This window comes from Aphis gossypii, chromosome 1, assembly GCF_020184175.1.
Source record: "Aphis gossypii isolate Hap1 chromosome 1, ASM2018417v2, whole genome shotgun sequence".
Taxonomy (NCBI): domain Eukaryota; kingdom Metazoa; phylum Arthropoda; class Insecta; order Hemiptera; family Aphididae; genus Aphis; species Aphis gossypii.
The window spans coordinates 42066493-42089312 of record NC_065530.1 but is presented as its reverse complement, the minus strand read 5'-3'; the positions used below and the strand labels follow the sequence as shown (position 1 = coordinate 42089312).

Below are 22820 nucleotides of genomic sequence, written 5' to 3'. Positions count from 1 at the left end.
TAATTCATTAAAATGTTTGAACATCTCTGAATTTTAATACAACATTTTTTTCAAAATATAATTAGCTTTTTTATACATTTTGTAAACATTTGTTTTAGAAGTGGAAATATAGACATTTTTCTTTTAATTTTACGGATTTATTAGGTAAATATACGAGTGTTATAAAATACGCAAAAAAATTTAGTTATATTAAAATTTTACCACAGTAGATTTAAAAAATGAAAACAACTGAGCTTACGTGTACCTATAAGAATACGTGTAGCGCACACGCAATATGTTAGAAGTCTATAAATTAGATTGTTGTTCAAAAATAAAACTTTGATCTGAGCGTACTGGATTGGAAAAATAACGTGGTCTCGACAACGTAGACAGTACCAAACCTGCAAACTAATTGAAACGAACCGAAAAACGCTTTTAAGGCACTACAAAGAAAATAGCACTAGAAACTTTTTGTAAAAACGTCCAACAATATAATGTATTTTGCCGTATCGCATTTTGTACATGTGTATATAATAATTAGCCAGACGGAAAGACCGCTTCCGGTGTTAATCGTACCGAGAACATTTAATTAAGAATTTTTTACCCCCTGGCGAGGAGTTTATATCTATATACTTTTTTTTCTCCATTTCTGCGTAAAAGAAGTGGCAACAGCGGTTGATTAATAATGCATTATTAATAAACCGCATGCATATTGTATATTATACAGCATGGTAATTTAACATATTCACCATTATTTGTTTAATCTAGCCAAATTTTGTCTTTTTTTAGAACTTGAAGTATTAAATTAAAATATGCTTTAGAAAAAAATAAATTGTTTTCCCTTTAAGACTTTAATAGTTGGAATAGTTTTTAAACCAACTGAATTAGTTGTTATACGTATTTAAACAAATTATAAAATTAAGGTTAAGGTGCGTATTTTTATTTTATTAGAGTAACACTATTTTATCTTATTTTTAAAATTATTTATTTTAATGCTTATTAAATATAAAAAAAGGGTAGACAAGTGGGTAACGTTCTGCTGTAGAGTAGATATCGAGTGCACCTTGGACATAGAATATAGGTTACTATCATGGATGTGCTAAATTTGAATGGAATGGTAGGTATCTTTGTATACGAAAAACGATTCTGAACGAAGATGATTTGTCAGCCTAGGATATATTTTCCGGTGGGTGGTGAAAAAGATGGTTTTTGTTTTAATGACCTGAATATCCCAAATTTAAATTATATACAGAAAATACCAATTTAAATAACTGATGTATGTTTCAAGTTTCTATGATCTAAAATTATTCGATAGTAATAAATGCTTGTTTAAAGCGTGAATTTTTGATTTCATAACAATTTGAACTTTAGATAACATTTTTTTAGTTGGCTAACGCTCAACTTCTTTTAGAATTTCGGTAAACTAAATTTATTGAAAATCTTTTATTCAATTTTAAACTTATAAAATTTTTTTTATTAATTTTTAACTACAAAATAATTTGAAAATATTCATGTTTTTGACGAATTTTGTCAAAAGTTCATAACTTCAAAAGTTAATAAAAAAAATTGTGCCTTTGTATTCTTATAATTTTTGAATCAATATAAGAATAACTAATGGCATAATATTAAATTTTCAAGTATTTTGACTCAGCCAAAAAAAATTGATCGACATTTCTAAAAAACAACTTAACAGAATGAATATTTCAAATCCCTATAAATAGCTTTAAAATATGTTTTTTTTTTTTTAAATTAACTTTAGTAAAGAAAATTCCAATCTTAATAACTGGTGCAATTTTCGAGTATCTACGACTTAAAATTTTGGAATAGTAACAAATATTGAAAATCGTTTGAGGATAAATCGTTATCCGTTGCACGATTTCGTAAATATTTAAAAATCAGATGCTAATACAATTTTTCCTATAATGACGTTTTGAGTTTTTTCTATAGCTATTTGAAGGAGAATTTATGGAAAACTTAGTGTTAAACTTATTAGCCTTAGGTAAAAACACAAACATTTTTGAATTATTGACTACATAATTTTTGCTATTTTGATGTATTTCGTTAGAGTTTGAACTTTAAACGATTATAAAAAAAATTGTGACTAATGATTTTTGATTTTTTTTTTAACTATAATAAGAACTACTTATAACTTTATAAGAACCCTTGTATTAAATTTTAAAGATTTTAAAATTTTTTTATCGACATTTTAAAGAAAAATTGAAAATTTCAGTTGTCTATAAATAGCTCAAAAAAGCCAAAATATTTTAAAAATTAAACCGTATATATATGTATAACTCCAATATAAAAATTTGGTAAAAATTTCAAGTATTTACAGTGATAAGTTTACGAGTTACAACAATATAAAAAAATCAATTTTTTTGAAAACTGTTGGAAAGTTTTTACTTTGGGCCTCTTTAATGCACTATGTATATTCAATTTTCCATCGGAAACCACCCTTGAAATTTTAAATTGAAGCATTATTTCGACAAGTTATGGTGTACATAGACAGACATACAAAAAAAAAAAAAACACATAATTGTAAAATCAATACATTCATCACTTCGTTCAGTATCTAAAATGAAGACATATTTTCAAAAATCCCTATAGGTACTTACTATTATATAATATATAATATTAACTTAAAATTGTACGTATACATATCAATCGTTTTAGTTAATAATATTATGACACATTCATGTGTCATAAAAATATTACCCTATACACGTGCAAAATACCCATATCGCAATAGTGCTTATAGTATAGTTTAAAATAAATATAATGATAGAGATACTTCAATGTTCAATATCTATAATTCTATCGGTGTGTTCACTCATATTTTTATACATGAAAAAATCCCCTGCATTAGTTTTACAACAAATCAGACTTAGTTTGGTTAAGAGAAGGTTCGCGTCTTGTGGGATATTATAATCTATTATAATACTTAGGTATATCTTTTCCACTGTTGGTAAATTCGTTTTGCGATGATGGTGGTTAGTCTGGAGGAAGGGGGAATACACGAGGCTGAGGCTTTTAATTTTTTCAGAGGTTGGTAGGAAATAATTTTGTATATTGTCATATAAAATTACATGTAGATCACGTTTCCAATACGATATCACTATTCGATGGCGCAGTTAAAACAAACCTCTCATTGTTTGTTAAATATAAATTAAAATTACACATCATGATTTTAAAATACGAATTTTATTGTGAAATGTGTTTATCTACCAACTATGTTCCTATAATAGAATGATAAAACTAAAAAAGTATTAATTTTGATTGCATCGGATTATACATTTTTAGATTATTATACTCGTACTATAATATTACATTATATAGGTCATAGATCAATCAAAAGAAACAACATATTATGCATACTACATAGGATAATATAGAAGCTGATGTTAGTTGACTGAATTGAAGAGCCAAAAAAAAAAAAAAAAACACTAAATAAAAAATAGGACCAAACAAAAATTAGAATTTTTTATGCTACCTCAATTTAAACTGAATTATTTAAATTGTATTTTGAAATCGAACTTAACTTTTAAAATTATTCTACAGATTTAATATATATATTATATTATTTAAAAGAAAATCCACTGTCAGTTATTAAAAAATAATAATAATAACAAAATAATTTCTTATCGAATTTCAATAAACTGAGTTAGAATTTCGATTTAATTACTTTGATTTTTGATTTATTAGTATGATATAATATTAATAAAATGTTATACTGTTTTATTATAAAATCAATATTACTTTACAATTTTGGTTTTGAGGTTTTATTTTCAGTTAGCTAATCCTCAGTTTTGCTAAAATCGATAAATTATGTGTTTATTTTAGTTGAAAGTTATTGAAAATAACCAAAATGCTCATTGTAAGAATTGCCAAACATGCGTCTCAAACAATGCATTATCGACCCTCTATTAGTTAGAATCGCTTTTGTGTTTGTGTTTACCGCGTATGTGTATATTATTTTATCGCAGCGACTGTAAATGGAGATGGCGACGACAACATTGCCAAGTGAATAATAATAATAATAATAATAATAATAATAATGTTGTAAATTGTAATAAGCAACAATTCCGACGGAATCGTTGGAATAATTACTGCGTTTTAGTCGCGAAAGCGATTAGTCGCAAAACAACAGGAGTGGAAACTAATATATTATACGACGTAGTTTGAAATAATATTGTGTTGTTTAAAGATTTTTATTTATATATACATTTTTTTCACTAGGTTTTGACTTCTCTTGAGTGGAAAATAAACAAGATTAATCTAGTAAACCGTTTCAAGAGTTTTCGCTTTTGCGATTTTCGTACTTTCATAGTAAAGCAATATGGTCAAAGCGTTCAGGACTATTTTCGTTTATATCCGAACGATATAAATACAAGATACACGGTTTTTCATCATTACAGCAAAATGAAAAACTCAATACATCACAAATTTAATGTGAAGAGTAAATGTACGAGTATAAAGTGAACTATTTCAAACATCAAACACTATTTATGTGTTGATTCAATGAATATGCTCAACTATATTTTTTTTATTTAATAATAAATCTATTCTAATTTCTAATTATTCTGATTTTTAAAATATTTAAATAAACTCAAAGACCGCATTTTTAAATTCTTAAGATATTTGTACTATCTAAGAATCTAGCTTGTATTTTTTTATAAATATTATATAATTGCTATTAATAATAAATTTGATACAAAATATTGAACAAAAAATATTTAATTTGTACTATTAGAGATTTAAATTTCCCGGTCAACGTACACAGTCATAATGCCTGGTATTAGACATCGCCCGTTACATATATTATATATACTCAACTATATAATATATATATTTATGTTTTTGTCGCTACTATACGAAGAATATGTTATAGTCTCTATTATTTATTTTTAGATTTAGTCGTATAATACTATTGCAAAGAATGTAATCAAATTTTATTATCGATGGCTCAACCGAGCGACAGCACGTGATGACTGATGAGCTATATGTAATAATATGTATAGTGTATACATATACACACGCATATACATATTATTATATGCGGATTGTAGGGTGACTCTATCATACGCATTAGAGCCAGAAACCCAAATTTATTTTGTAAAATATTTTTTACTACTGTTTGCGTATACATAATAGGTATATATTATTTGTGTTCGTATATATAGTATTATATTATGTTCAACAATTTACCAGTGAAATGTAAATCGCCACCACGTTAAACAATAGGGAGATATATATTTTCTGGTTTCCGTATATCAGTATTATTTGTTGGGTATGTACGTATCGGTCGATTTCCATACAGTCCTATTTCTATTATTTTTCTCTCGCATTGGTTTAGAAAGTTATGAGTGATTTTCCGTTATTGATTATTTCGTTAAGAAAAATTTAAATCAGACACAGTGGCGGATTTAAAGAGCTAGGGGCAACGTCTCACCCTCAGGTCATTTAACTTCAATTTATTATATAAAATACTAAAATATAGTGGTTTTTAACCTGTTATTAATTATTAGTTGTTATAAATTAAAATAAAACCTTATAAATTAGAATACTCAAAGCTATCGGTAGTATTGTTATTTATTAGTAATTGTTTTAATATTTTTCGAGGCATACTTTTCAACCTATATTTATTATAACGTAGTTTTATTTATTAATATTATGTTAAACAGTATAATGTGTCTTAAAGATAATATTAAGTAATGTAAAATATGTTTAAAATTAAAAATGTTGTTTGTCTATGTCTACGTTTTCAATTACATAATAATATTTTTTTGTCAAGATCCCTATAATATATAAGGCTATAATTCAAATCTAGATCTCTAGATCTGACACCGAACAGAAATAAAGTATTAATAGTGTTCTTTGATATAATTTAAATTTAATCTTACTCAGATACTTGCACGTCTTATTATGTATCATGTGTATACCATAAAAATATAGTTTTTAATTTTTACCTACTATATACCTAATAAATCTTGCACACCAGTTATCAGTATTTTGTATACCGTTAATAGGATACATTATTCGAATTACATAACTGTCAGACATTAAAGTTTACCTAAGTTTATTAGATATTTCGAAATAATGATAATGTTATTTGATTGCCTAGTGGAGGTATAGCAATGTCCATCCAATTATTATGGTTTGATTGGTTTTCGGAAATTTAGTTAATATAATAATAATTCGGTTAATAATTGATTTCAATAATTTCGTTGTAGCTACCAGTGCGCATTCTAAAGTTTCTATAGAAACTTAAATATATTTGTATCAACAAGTTTATCTGTGCGTTATAATATGAATATTACGTTTTGTTCAACTTCTACAGAAGCGATTAATAGAGAGCCTACAATATTATAATATACATAACATGATATAATAATATATTAATATAAACCTATCGATAGTTGAAATTTGAATTGACAGCTTACGACCACCGTATAATAATACTATAGGTAGTTAGTATTATCCATATTGTTATTTTTTGGCTTAAAAAATAGATTTATAGCTGTGATAGATTTTAAGTATTTCATTCTACCTATCTATTATAATGTTATACAAGTATATTATTTTTTGATTTTATTCTATAATATTAACAATTGAATATTCTGTGTGTACAAATCATAAAAATAACATATGTGTCTTGTATTTTAATCGCAAATCGATAAAATAAAATAAAAAAATATTAATAGACAGATAAGTCAGCGTTGATTTTTTTCGTTCTGTTTGACAAATAAATATTATAAAAACATATTTCAAAACAATAGTATTCGTTTTACGTAAGCAATTTAAACCTTTGAAAAACAATACATTATTTTCTCGTAGTTAACATATTATTATTATTATATTATTATGTATGCGATATGCGTACAAGCTTAAAATATAGCTAATAGGTATTTTGGTATGTTCTATATTAAGCTAAAGTAATAATTGTATTAATTAATTAATACAATTGTAGAAGTTGTTAACATACTGAAACATGCTCATGTGAATAATTAAGGTGCGCGTTATAAATATTTACAATAATACAGTTTGTTTCTATGTATTATTAGGTGAATAACATTTCTAAAACTCTGTATATAATTAAACAAAACTTAAATTTTAAAACCAGTAAACAGCTTAATATATTATTTTTAATTCATTACTTTATGTTAGTGTTGACATGGTATTTATCCATATATATATAAATAAATAATATATTCATAATACAGTAACAGTTTAAAAATATCACGTGGTCTGTCGTGTTTGGTGTTTGAACAGCACTTATACCTAAACATTATGAATTATATGCACAAATATCTAAAATATAACACTGAACACTAAAATATGTCACACTTGTAAGACATAAAAAACATTTACTTAATTAAAGGAGACGAATGATAAAATATTACAATATTATCATGTATGGTATGGTTGATGTATTATATAAAATTATCAACTTGACTTAATCTCAGTCTAAAGCTGTAGTGATTAATCTAAAGCTTCTGGCTGTTATCATTCTTTAGAATTTTAAGCTTAACAGATACTGTTCATAATCCATTACACTAAAATACTAAATACGAATATATATTTATAAACGTACGGTTATTATTAAAAAAAAAAAAACAAATTGTAGCATAGAATTTGTATAGATAAAGATCGCCTCATCCAAAATATATCTCCAGAGTCTGTATTGGTACCTATGTAAAAAGTAGTTTTATCCATATTCATTTTTAAACGAAGAAAAATGTAATAGACTGTATACGAAAAAAAAATATATTTTTTTTTATATCCGAACAGGCAACGGTGTCGGAGGTGGTCGGGTTTCCGACGGACTCGGGACTATCGTATAGAAATTGTGCAATGTTGGCTGATCAATTATATCAGAAAGAATGTCATTTAAAGTTTAAGTATAGGTAAACGATTACGCATTTATAAAATTATTCTTTATGAGAATTAATATTTTGTCGTTTATTATATTATCGTGACCACCTTTTTCAATAATTACATATGTGTTGTAGTTTAAGACCTACAAAAATAATAAGGGTGTGTTTGTAATATAAAACTGACTTTGGGGTAGCACATCCTCTAGCAATTATTTGGATCTAAATCGGAAAACGGATACGAAAATGTCACTCACGTACTTATGTATGCTATATCATCATAGCAAATAATTTGATTCCCTGCGTAAAGTAGCAACCGCGTGGCTAAATGGTTCATTTTATTTATAGTATATTAAGGCGCGCTAAATAAACTACAACAATATCCAAAAGGCACACACGATACCTTATACACCGAGCACAGTCGTCATCGTTGTCGTTAATTTGCTATTACCGGCCGGTAATTTTGTTATAAATTGCGTTTTTTGCCTTCGTGGGGTCTCAGGGGGGTGGTTTGAGATAAACGTCGTGTGTATCGCGCGTGTGCGGCAAAATCGTTATACGTAGTGACGGTGGCAGCGGGGGCTATAGTGGCAAACGGGCTAGGGGGATGAAAAATCGTACCGATTTATCAGCCGACTATATGAGCGGTCAAATCGACCGTGCAGATATGGAGCGCGGCAATGGAAGGCCGGAAGTCCGAAAGTCGTTGTTTCGCCGTTTATATCGCATTATATACGGCCGCCGCCGGGCTGAATCGAATGATATAATGACAGTTTTCTATACTATATATATTGGTGTTTATTCGTATATATACATTCCGTGGCGTGTGGATGTGCGTACGCGTCAGTTTATATACGTACTTTTCGCCGCCCCGTACACTATCCCTCGTCCTTGCCGATGACGACTGCTATGTACGTTGTCGGCTACCAAACGTGTTCAGAGTTAAAAAAAAAAATCGAATTCACGCCAATATAACATAAAATTGTGTCAACGCGCATCAAACGGAATAGTATTGCTGTGTACAGTTCAGTTACCTGAACAAATTAATACTATATGGTGTTTGATATTATTATTAATATTGGATTTAGCCCATTCGCATCGTCGAGATCTATGTCGGTTCCGTATACACACGCACACCCATTTTATACCGTTCCCAGAAGTCATTTTAAGGTTATTTCAGACTCAATAAACAATCCTCTGAAAGTATTCTATATATATATATATATATATTATACGACATACGTGTAAGTCTATACACCCACTCAAGTAAACAAATATGTTTTTTTAATGATATTGTTTATGATTTTTTTCCTTATATTTTGCTTATATATATATATATTTATATATATACTGAACAAAAATGCTACGATTTTTCTTTCGCCAAGCGTATATTTTACTAAAGCCATGATTTTTAGAATCTTATTGATCAGTAAGTCTATGCTATAAATACTTAATCACATCGCGAAATGCAATGCAGATATCCTACATTTTTTAAAACATCCGAGTTCAAACAAACAACGATTTTATCTATTTTTTTTCCTTAACCCTATTTTATCTAAAAAAATTGTTCGTAATCCAATAAAGATATAGTGTAGTCCAATCCGTCATCGTTGCGATTTTTCCAAGTATACATCTTTTAAGAAAAAAGAATACATTTTAATTTGAAAGTAATATAGTATAATAAATTATATTAAATTATAATCTGTACAATACGATTAAGGATCACAATGGCAAAAAATTCTGTTAAGTATGAAAAAACGCGTTAAAGATTTTGTGTACTGTTAGTCGTCTACGCGATCGCGTAGTATGTACGTACTATTTTTTGTGTTATTTTATTAATGAATTCGATATAGGTATACTTTTTGATCGTAAATTATGATCAAGTAGTGATATAAAATTTAGTACCTATACCATAAATTAGTAAAAAAATTTGAGTTTTAAAATATCTTGTACGCGACTATAACGTTACTTTACCACTAGTTAAAATGTTCGCTTCAAGGAAACCTACTGTATAGTTATATATAATATTATACACTTATACAGGCAGATTTATTTCTGATCAGAAAATTAACATAAAATTTATCTTCTGTTTGGAAACGATAGAATGGTAGCAATTTCCTCGCATAATACGGGAGACAAAAGAAGTACGCTTACAATTATTATTATTGCATACATAATCCACGCGCCCTCAACCACAGCGCCTAGTTATAATATTATTATTTATTACTATACAATTATTGGATTAAATTATCACCACGCGCTGTCTCGTTAGTTTCTCGACGACAAATGCGACGGTACATAAGACTGGCCAATTAATATTATTATTTTTGTAATTAAATAAAAAAATATACGCTGTAAACTTTTGAGTGTATTTTCAGATATTGTTGTCCACCCGATCTTTGAATCTCTGTACACAACGACGATAATATGAAAAGAAGAAAAGCACTCCAGTGAACGAGGCAATTAAAATTGAATAAAACACGTACTTATTAAAAAAAAAAAAAACAAAATAATATGCTAAATAAAATAATTCAATTTTCACTCGTTAGCGTATAATAATATATAATAACTCATATCATCGAATTATTGAAACTGGTTAAGTGGTTTTTCGTTTCATCTAAATAATTTTTCCACACAACTGTGTGATTGCGTTATATTTTCGAATCGATGATCAAACATACGCATAATTAAATTTAAATATTAATTGATTGTGTATGTAGGAGGTATACACGATATGCATGTTGCATTGTATTATTAGTTATTACGTATCGTTATACAGACTTGATTTCGATGAATTGGTTTATTTTTATTTTCACGAATTTTTAGTTCGCAAAGTAATACATATTTTTCAGTAAAACTATTATTTTATTAGTATTATGATTTCATTTAGTACATGTGTACCTTTCGCGGTAAAATGATTAATTATAATATAATAAAAGTGGATTTGTATTCTTCGTAATTGACGTGTATAAAAATAATATTATGATTATATTATATTGTTTTATAGAAAGTAGTATGCGTCTGCTGTACTGTAAGTTACATGTATTTATTAATATTTTAATAATTCACAATAGTTGAATTTGAAAAAGAAATCAATACATATATACATATTTAAAATGCGATTAAAAGTTATACGCAGGTTTTAGGATTATGTGGTAGAATGTGAAACGCACGACTGCGGGTAGTGAACCAAATAGCCGGACTACAGACCGGTGGTTGTAGCGGAGAGTGTCGAGATGGGGACGAAGGAGACACACACCATATTAAGTTTTTTTCTTTCGTTGTATGTAATATTATGTATATACTATACATATTACATATATTGGTGACTAATAACCATAGCTGTACAACAGATCTCGCTCCTTGTTCCACGTTGACGATACATTTCACGTAAATCTATTTAGGCGGAAGCAACAATAATAATGGTTATTGTTGTAAGTGGAATCAAGAAATTATTACGCTTAACCGGCTGTATAATACGAAATAATAATAACTGTTATATATTTTATACAGTATAAATGTTTGTTAATTTGCGTACAGCATGCGCAGAGTGGCAGCTTTGTAATGCAGGCGTAGGTATATAGGAACTGAACGCGCTGAATAAATTAATCACGATTAATGTTTGAAATTTTAGAAGTAAATTTTAACCTTACGACATATTGTGATCAAGTATCAGTTATTAAACTGTATGTGTTGAAAATTAATCGAAAAACATTAGTGATGGTTAGAAGACATGGGTTTAATATACGAGTATATTGGCGGTGGTTTAAAGTTGATAGCACAACGTGGGAATGCACCGTAAATTTTCCGCCTCAAGAAAAAATCAGGTTTCGCGGTAGGGATTGAGATACAAATTCTAAAATATCTATGCAAATTTTTGCAAACGCAATATTTTAGGTTGAGATGCAATGAAAATTTGATACTTTCTGTATAAAATTGGGTTTTTTTTAGAGAAGTAGAGAGGTATTGAGCATTTTAAAAGTGTTGTTGCAAACTTGCAGTAGAGTTTAAAGTTGAAGTACATTGGAAGTAATGTAAAATCTATATACTTGTACTTTAAAGTGAAGTACGAAATTCATGGCTGTCAAAATAGGAATGTAATTTATGTTTTATTTTAATTTTAATAATATATTATATGTATGTATGCTTTCGATTCGACATTGTAATATGATCGATTACTATAGATTTATTATGTAAGAAAATCGTGTTTGATTTCTTTAACTTAGAAAAATATAAAGTTACCAAATAGTAATTTAATCAATTAATCAATTAAATTAAAATATGATTATAATATTTATAATTGACAACGGTCAACGATACGGGGTTTCATGGAATAAACAAAATTCAGAGATGAAAATAAAATTGAAATTGAATTTAATTTTCATATACCTATTAACGCGAGTAAATGGTTTTTTTTTTTTTTTTAAATAATTTCACAGAATAAATTAAATATAAGTGCAGAAAACCCATTAATGATAAGCTGCAAATCAAAATTGTTAATTTATTAAATCTTTAGAAATAAATAATTAATAAGTACTACTTATTAACTTTTAGTTAGTTAACGTAATTACGAAACGTCAATAAAAACAGAGCAGTTTTGAATTTTGAAATTTAATTTTTATTATATTTAATTATAATACTAGATAAGTCACAATATAATATTACGTCTCAGTTGAATTTTGGTTTTAAAAGTTATAATATCATTTGCTTATCTTAAATATTATGTATTTTAATTTCGAGACGTCAGACGAACGATAGATCATCGTTTCTTGTAATACTTCGCAAGATATTTTTAATTTATTTTTATTAAATAAAGTCATCACCATCGCAGGTAATTAACCTATAGACTATTTAATATATAAAAAAGTAAATAAAAATACAGTTTTTGTAGAGGTTTTTAAAATTTAGGCTATTAGATTTATACCTACTATGTTAGGAATTGTTTATACGATGTATTTTAGTTAAGAATTTGATGATTTTAGTAGCGTTGTTATATAAAGTGAATATTTGATATGCCCGAGTATTTTGCGTGATCTTGAATTATATGTTGAACAGAAAAAGCAGTTTGGTATTATCACATATGGGTGGAGGATTTTTGCTGATGAGAAAAGAGTGAGTTACGAGGAATTTCCGATTCTAGTTCTTGAAATGACTACTTCCTGTCGTCTGCTGCGGTGGTGAGGAAAGAACCATTTTTTTTGTATTTTTCTTAATCGTCTTAAGTTTATTATTGGGAGGAATGCTGTCTCAAAAATGTTAAAATTATTTAATTTTAAAATTTATTTATTTATTATGAATTTATTAAATAAAACAGTTAATGTAATACAATAAGAAAAAAACAGTATAATGTGGAAACGCCACATGAACAGATGGGGTTGACTCTGGACGTCGAACATATTTAAGTATATTTTACATTTTTTTCGACCACGACATATTATTTAACTTGATACATACAAATTAACTGTACATGGTTAATACAACAAAATAATTTATATATATATATATATTAAATAAATGGTTATCCTAATGGAGTTATTGGTTAAGTATCGCGTTTCAATTATTAGGACGTTATGTGAGGCGGAAGTTTAATTCGCGGGAAATGGCCCGGAGTTAAATCCGGACCAAGGTCGACCGGATATGAAAGAAAATCGCGCACACGTCATATACTACAGCAAATACCGTCATATCATCAGCGCTTCAACGAGCTCGCGACGATGTTATCACGAAGAGGCTGTAATCTCCGCTGATAACTTGATAGGATAATATAGTATATACTATACAGGGCGACTGTCTAAGCTTCCAGCTGCTGTAGGTTATTTGTCTTAGTTTTTGTTCACGTATTTTTCCTGTTTTTATTTCGTAGCAGTGATTTTTCATAAAAGCACAATAACTCAAAAGCAAGACGTTTACAGTTAGTGCATCTAATTGATTATCACAATATCGACCATATTTCGTATGTACAAATATTAAATGCATTTACTTTTTTAGAATTACATCAGATTAACGCTTAAAACGAGTGTATTGCTGTGTGTGGTACTAAATAGTTAAAATAAATCATTCGTTCGAATGAGTAGCTATGATATTTTTTCGTCCATAGTATTTAAAAAAAAATAAATATGTTTTCTTTATGTTTTTGTTTTAGACCAGTAGCGACCGTACAACAACGCACATGAGTTATTACGAAAAACAATAGACCATAATATTATACTATAGTAATAACATTGTAAAGCTACAACAGTATTATTATTATTATTTCATATTTTATAGTACCCGGCGATATTGTTATCGCTTCGGTGGCGGTGTGTTTCAGTGTTTGGTAGATGGCTGACAACAAATCGATTCGTGTAGTAAATTTGCCTATGCGTTGGTTGGAAAACTATAAAAATATTACATCGTTCGGAGTTAATATTATATTATTCACCAACCGACAACCACGAAGACTTGTTATCTGACGGTTATGCGCCTGGTGTTAAGTTTATAATAGTAATAATAATACGAAATATTCAAACAAGGTACCTACATGTTAGTATATAAATGCGTAAACGTGTGTCGATTATCGTTTTCATATTATTATATTGATTTTTTTTTAAAAAATTTCAAAGACAGTGTATTCGTTGTGATTGATCCGCCATGTCTCGTGTAACGATATACGCCCATTTTTTTTTATATATGTAATTTCGAGTTCCATCAAAAAAGTCGTTCAACAGGCCTTATATTTAGGACAGACCACGTAAAACATATCAAACGACGAAATGTACAAATTTATTTGAAACATTGCACGTGATACGAATGAAACATTGCAGGATAGGTGTTGTCACTAGGTCTCGTGAATTATTTATTGCCAATTGACGTTTTTCTAAAACTTTGTTCATCTCACAATTTTAGCTTAGCATAAATAAGTTGTAAGAATTTCGAAACTCATATTTATATTCATCAACGTTTATTAAATTTATCAAATATTCGAGATATGATAAGATGTTTAAATCGTTATGTATATGACATCAATAATTGATTTTATTAAACCATGTAGGCTCCATTTTAAATTTTATAGACGATTTTCCTTGTATTTCACGATAAATTTGATGTTTTGATATTAATGGGATTATCGCGGGGGTATTTATCTTAGAATAGTGTAAGAATCAGTACTTAAGATTGAAATTATTAAACTGCTTATTACGCTATACAGCACATTAACCGGTATCTTACTGTGTATATAGTACTTAACATTATGTTTAAAATATTGAAAGCAAAAATAAAACTAAAATACGTTTCTAAGTATATAATGAAATATATTTGAACTATCAATAATTTATTTATGAATACACTTTATTAAAATCTAAAATATATTTAACAGCAATTCTACATAATTATTTCCATTATTATTAAGCTATGCACGTTTGTATTATAAAAACGTTAATTTATCACGAAAGCTTCATTTTTAGTGTAGTATTAATCATATAAATATTGACTAAAATTTTAACCTCATCAATAGCATTATCATATATTATATATATTAACAAATAATAATTATAAGCATATGAGTTTATTGAATCAATCGAAATATTTGGAGACGTTAGCTTATATTACGTCTTTTTTGAAAGTTTACTGTAATATACACTTTCCTTATCTGACAATAACTCGCTTATCTTTATTCTCGTTTTATTATTGTTATACTTCCTGTTCGAAGAAGTTTTTTTTTCATTTTCTTCTCTCAGGTCCCACACCGCACATAAATTTTGGTGGCAAAGTTGGGTCTCTCGCTCGTTCGACTATATGCAGACCAGATAAGTTTTATATTTAAAAGCGTATCCGCTAGTGGTATATAGAAGGGCTCACATTTTTTTTACCACCACTCTTTTTCCTTATAACATTTGGCTATGATCCCAAAAATAAAATACATCAATTTACGTTGTATTCTTCATCTATACACTTTTTAAAACATACCACCGTTACCACTCTATCGTGACATGTCATGTTTTGCACGGTGTTATCATTATAATGTGTATTATTATAATATCGTCGTAGTTATTGCTGTTATTTTGGCGTTTGTATACAAGATATTACATTATTTGGGTTATGATTTATATGGGTATATTATACTATACATAGTTGCAGGACAAAAATATAGGTAAAAAATTACAATATAATTAATATTTCATTAAGTTCTATGTTGTTACAGAATATTTTTGAAAACAGTTTAAAACTTTTGGTAAACAAATTATGATCTAACGAAGGTATTCTTATAATTTTATCTCCTAATTCTATAAATTGATAGTCTGTTGTAAAAAAAATATTATTTTTGAAGTAATTTAATAGTAAAAAATATCATTAATAATCTGTAAATAAGTGGGATCCGATTTGTAAATGTGTATAAATGTATAATATTGTTAATTTGTAAAAATTGATATTAACATTTTTGTTGCATCACAAATAGCATAACAATCACATTTTTAATTAGTTGAATAGTTTACATTTATTTTTGTTTTCAAAATAGATATAAATATTTTTAAGATACTTAGAAGTTGTTGTAAAACAAGATTTTCGAGAAAAAAAATGATAATTTTTCCTTTTTTTTATCGCCGTTATTTTTTAAGTTAAATGGCAGTTCATAGTTTTATTTATATATTTTGAAATAGAATTATAAAATCCTTTTGAAATATTATAAAAATCAAATTTTTGAACCAGTAAATATAAGTTAAGTGGAATTTTATAGTAGACTATTATTTTGTGGGGTACTGGTTAAAGAATTGTACTAATTAATTATTCGTTTGAAATTAATTAATGTAAATATACTTATATTTAAAATTAAAAATACTAAGAAAAATGTAAACACAGTTTAATAATATGCAATTTTAAATTTTAAAAAAGTAAAATGAACAATTTTTTCGAAAAGTATTGTTTTGTAATGGCATCAAATTTTGAAAAATACATATTTTCAATTACAAAATACTTTATTATGTAGGTTTTAATGAAGGCTTGCCATTAAAATGATCAACCCACGTACTTTAGATTAGTTTCAAACTCTTCTGTATGCATTTTGAATTTTTATGTATTAATGTATAGTGAAATATTAGTTTTTATTTTTAATTCAATGTCTAAAGTTTTAAATTTTAATTGGTACTTTCTTTGTCTTTGTCATTATATTATACTAATAAATTAATAAGTCAATAATGCTATTTACAAAATTTTGTAGAATTATTCATTATTTTAATTAGTACTGTACAAATTAATATAAAATATACCACATTGTGGTTGACTTTGAAAATTATTTTAATAAAAATAATATATTCAATTTTTTAAGATCAGAATATCATGTGTTGCATAAACGAGTATACCTATAGCAGAATGCAAAAATGTTTATAAGTAAAAATGACAGGTATTTAAGTTAAGTATATATTATATTAAAGAAATAATCCTAATCTATTTTATTAAAAATTAACATTATTTCAAGGTGGTAATTAAAAAATGCTAATTTTTTTTTTTTTAAAAATGATGAAAAACATATTTTAAGATTTAATAACATTTTTTTTTAATTTGATGTCTTCTATTAAATATTTAAAATGTTTATTTATTTTTGTTGATCGTTGGTATTGTTAAAAACCCAAAATAAATTATGATTCAATAACTTATGAGATATCGAATTCTTCAATTATTATTTTGAGATTAAACATACATACTTTTATTTCATGCAAAACAAAAATAATAATAATAATAACAAAAAAAATACATTTCTGAAGGTTGGGAATTAGTTTTAATTTAATTTTAAAGTAATATCATATTAAATTTGGAACCATCGTATACATTTTGTTTTGTTTGAACTATAAGTACAAATAGAATTTCTTTTGCGATCTAAACTTGATATACATAATAATAATATATCAAAAATATAAAATCTGAAAACCAATTTATACAAAGTGTTTTATGTTTTTTAAAGAACTTATTTTCGTGGTTTACAGTGGTAAGATTTCTAAAAGTATAGTATTTACCTTGTTAATCGTTATTGACTGCACAAATTTTAAATTGAATATGTGTAGAAAAAAAAACATTTTTGCTTATTTTGTTTTAGTATTACACATATTAAAAACAGGTTATTAAATGTTATTATATTTATTTTAAAACTTGAAATTGTCCGTAGCTATAGATTATATAATGTAGAGTATTGTATTATTAAGCATATTTAATTGAAAATTTAATACATTTATACCTAATATTATTAATACTGTAAAATAAGTACTTAATAGAAAACAATGGTTAAAATGCGTATTGTAATTATTTAATTTTAATAATTTTTGTATAATCTGTATTCATTACATTAAAAACAGAGTTACATAATATGTATTATAATCTGGAGATAGGTTTAAGCTATAAAAAGTGTATCACAATGATTTAATACCTACATGTTATTAAAAATTTAGGTAATCAAATTGTCAAATCTTTCTGACAAACCTTGCTTAAAATTATTATAATTTATTATAATGTGTAGTTAAATATTAGTGCCAAATTTTCAATACAATTTTATATAGTGTATAAAATATGACTAATGAATGGACAACAGTGGAAATTTATTTATTTAAACACCTATAAAATGACTTACCGTTAAGTATATGAATATTCACAGCCGCCGACGCTGACGGCGATCCAACCAAGCACGTGTAGTTTCCCGAATGCGTTTTCTGTACATGTTTGATTTTCAGAATGGACACGATTGTCGTATAACTAGAATCATTGCTGGTCCTACGTGGCACATGAAACAAATAAAACATTATACAGGTGTACAATGAAATTGTAAAAAAACAACGCAAAATTAATTTGCTTGTAATAGAATATATATTTTCAAATTGCTTAATACGTGAGCATAATATTAGTATCGTGACCGGATATAATCATATTTATTCTGAATGATAGTGGTTTCTGTATATTATTTAAATAACAAATTACAAATAAAACAGTACCTATATTATGTTTTATTTTTAAGAGGACGTCAAAGCACTGATTGTTTCTCTCCCTCACCTATGCGAAATATAGACAAAACGCATTTATGCAGAATCATTATTTTTATGTTTTTGAGTAATCTTAGAGTAAAATAACCTATAATAAAAATGTTAAAAAATAATATGTTTGAGGGTATGATATGATATCGATTTATTTAAATATTGTCTTTTAAACATCATTTAAATAAAATTTTTTTTTTTGAAAATCGAATCAAAAATTAAATAACAATAAAATATAAAACCAATATGTTTACCCTCAAAAATATTATTCTCTATAGTTCTTTTAATAGAAAATTTTATTCTAAGATTACCTAAAAGCATAAAAAATGTTTTTTGGTGAAAGAGTTTTATCTATGTTGCACGTGGATTTGAGAGAAAAAACAAATATTGGGCTGACATCCTTTTAAGTTATCGGTATTATTTTTAGATATTGTTTTTATAATCTTCAGTTAATCGTTAAGAGTAAGATGTTCTTAAAGCGGATTGTACATAGGAATTTTTTGAAAATTATTATGTTAAAAAATAACAATAATTTTTCAAGATTAAAAAAATTATTCTTTAAGGTGTAGTTGATGTTATTATAAAACAATTTTCAATTTTTATCGTAATGTTATTTTATTATGCAAGTACGCTGAAAACCACATGGACTTTAATAGTAATACATATGTGAATTTTAGCAAACTTGTCTACGATGTATTATGTATTCAGGTATATTAAAGGTTAAAACAAAAGTCAACTGCTTATAGTACTCAATATAGAACATAAGAATATAAAGAGGTGGTACCAAAGAAGAAATAGTCCATTTAGAAAATTGGATTTGCCGGAAGTGGATGGTTTTCTTGTATTATCTTAGTCGTATTATTTTTTTCATTTACATTGCACACAGAGCGAGATAAAGAGTATGTATGTATTATAGAAAAACCGGAAATAACCGTGAGATCTCATACGGGCGTTTTACCGGAAGTCAGCCGTTTGCACAGACTCTTGTCATCCGTAGTAAGCGTTCTTAAAGTATTTGATTAACGCCGTTCCGGCAGTCAACGAGTTTTAGCTTTGTTTTTACTACCACCTAGGACGCCAATTTAAACTCAATAGTTTAGGACTACCACTTAATTAAAGGAACTTTTTTTCTTTTTTTTTTAAATAAGATAGGTAATTATTTATAACTACAAACAATAATTTTAAAGCAATTACGAGTATATGATATAACGATATAACGATATATTTTTAATTTTTAATTATTTGTAAGTGTTGCCAAACCTGTCACAAAGAATTAACACATATTGTATTATATTCCCAACGTCTGCTTCGTATAACAGTTTATAAATTTATTAGTAAATCGTTTATATATTATATATAACTTAATAATTATTTGTTTTTACTAAACACATTTTAGTTTATTTATGTTTATTTTGCTCTTGCTTCGCATAAACAAACAATTTTATTCGGTATAATTAATTGATTTCAAGTCATTCTAAATTATAATTGTTACGTAAATTAATAAAATGTATAGAAAGCGTGTTTATAAGATTGTATAGTGCGCCTGTTAAAGTTTTATAATGTGCGTTTAACCTTATAAATAACTTTGATCACAATTTGAGTGAATCGTTGAATGTGTTATTTATTATGTGAAAATTTCGTAACTCGGATAAATGTCTACGTTTATTATGATTAAATATATTTTATACCACAATACAAATAATGAATTAAAATTCAATTTTGTAAAGATTAATGCTGACTGCTTTTTAACTGCTATTACTTAGGTGTGTACTATACAGTAATAATTTAAATATAAAAATTAATTTTTTGTAAATATACAATACTTAAAACTTTAAAATGTATGCATGTTTTATGTAAATAACAAAAAGTTAAACTTAAAGAATAAAATAAATATATTTATATAAACTTCACAAAGCGGTGGTATAATAAATGTAACTATGCACAAAAATATGAAAAATATAAAATAGTAAAACCTTTAATATCGGTTGTATCAAATAGTATTTTCAAAATATATTTTTTATTATATTTTATTTTACTTTAAGTTCTTATAAGTAAACTTCAATTACACATTAATACCTTAATCAATACCTAACTATCCATGAACACACGAACAGACTACTCGATAACCCACGATGTAAACTAATAAGAAAGTGATGTAAGGGCCTTCTGCTTTAGCATCTCTCTTCAACAATAACCATAGGTACGTGCTTAGTGTTGGCACTGGGTAATTTCCCATTCATATTATTCACCATTTATACTGTATTTACTGCTTTTTAAACCTGATTATTGTACAAAAATGTTGTATAGATTTAATTTAGTTATAATGATGATAATAATAATAATAAAAGTCCAATGAAAATTAGGAATATTTAATTTTAATTATAATAAATATGTTTACCTAATAAGTATAATAAAATGTATATATTGCCTAGTAATAAAAATATCGAATAACTAATACGGAACGGATTTACCTTTCAGTTATACCGGTCAAAATCGTTTGAGGTCCCCTGTACCATGACACTTTGGACCCGTTGTTGCTACCAGCATGAACAACTTTGCACACTATTTCTAGAGTGCTGCCGGTCTTGTAGAAAACGTCAATACCGCCTCTTGTCACATCACCGGTACCAGTTACAGACATACGTACCGTGGGCACTGTGAACAAATATAATAATATTAATGATACAGATAGGTAGATATGATGTATACTGTATAGTCGATAAGGATTTGTAATATTGTTATCAATGGAACTTTCGTAGTGGAATAGTGTGGAAGAGACGCTGAAGTTAGTTGCTAAGACGACAGATGCAATGCGATTCGTTGAAGAATTACCCGTATACAACTTCCGAAATCACAGTTTTTCTTTTTTATACTATTAATATAACCTGTGCGAGGACTCAATCGAGTCGTCAAGCCATTGCAAGTAACCGAGGATAAACTCTATAGTGATACGTATCCTGGTAACTGGAAAATCGTGTTTGCCGAAACGCTTTAAGCGCGTACAGCATATGTTAACCAAAAAGGGTACATATCGGTCCGACAGTATGCATATGTATATACGTATATGGTTTGTAGAGAATAAGCCTTTATTGGATCTCGGTGGAGGCGGCGGCTGACGCCGTTTCCAAACGACTGGTTTGGGAATATCCTAGGAGGTCACTCGTTTCCCGCACAAACGAGACCCTGGGGGAAACGAAAGGACCAAATTTAATACGCGCCTCTGGAATTATGTGTATACATATTATGTACATATATATATTATATTGTTTCAATTGGCGGCACCATAACCTTTTGTCATAACCTTGAAATATGCGACCATCGTTTTAACTATTCCGAGTTTAAAGAAATACGTTTTAATTAAAAAAAAAAGTGAAAACAAATCGTACTTCTTTATGAGGTTTTGAGCTGGTAAATAAAGTACAGTACACCTGCTTATTATAATATTTTATAGAATTCAGCCCTAGTATTTCTGTTAATTTTTTTTTATAATGAATGGATTAATATTTATGACAAAAACGTATTATAATAACGTTTAAACAATTTTTTTCCAATTTTAGGAACTTTTTTTCTATAATCGAAAATATTATTAAATAATAGATTTTGAAATTTAATAAAAATTATATACTATATTTTTCTATATACTTTGGAGTAAAAATATGAATCGTAAAAATTAATTTTGCTAATTATTTTATGATTTTTCTTTAGACAGTTAAAGTTTGGACCGGTAGAGTATGTTAAAAATTATGTTTAATTTACCGTTGAAAAATACTGTTGAATTGAACGTTCTTACTATCACTAAATATTATTTTGAATAAATTCCTTATGTTATTCATTAATAAGGAAATCTCAATTATTCTAAGTATTTTGTATATAAACAATTCTTGATAGTTAAAAGTTAAGGATAGCAGAAAAAATTTCTATTTGTGTGACATGAAGTAAGAAAATAAATCTAGTTTAGAAAGTTAAAACATGTTATTGA

At 27.0% G+C, this 22820-nt stretch overlaps 1 protein-coding gene across 2 annotated transcripts in view; it reads right to left on the bottom strand.

Annotated features, from left to right (window-relative positions):
* Positions 1 to 22820, bottom strand: part of LOC114122736 (cell adhesion molecule 3-like) — a 393513-nt gene that overhangs the window by 23451 nt on the left and 347242 nt on the right. For both annotated transcript variants that reach the window (XM_050210832.1, XM_050210833.1), the window contains 2 exons: positions 21313 to 21496; positions 18445 to 18584 (listed from right to left, as the gene is read on the bottom strand). In XM_050210832.1, the coding sequence (XP_050066789.1) occupies positions 18445 to 18584; positions 21313 to 21496 (324 nt within the window). The remainder of the gene's footprint in view (positions 1 to 18444; positions 18585 to 21312; positions 21497 to 22820) is intronic.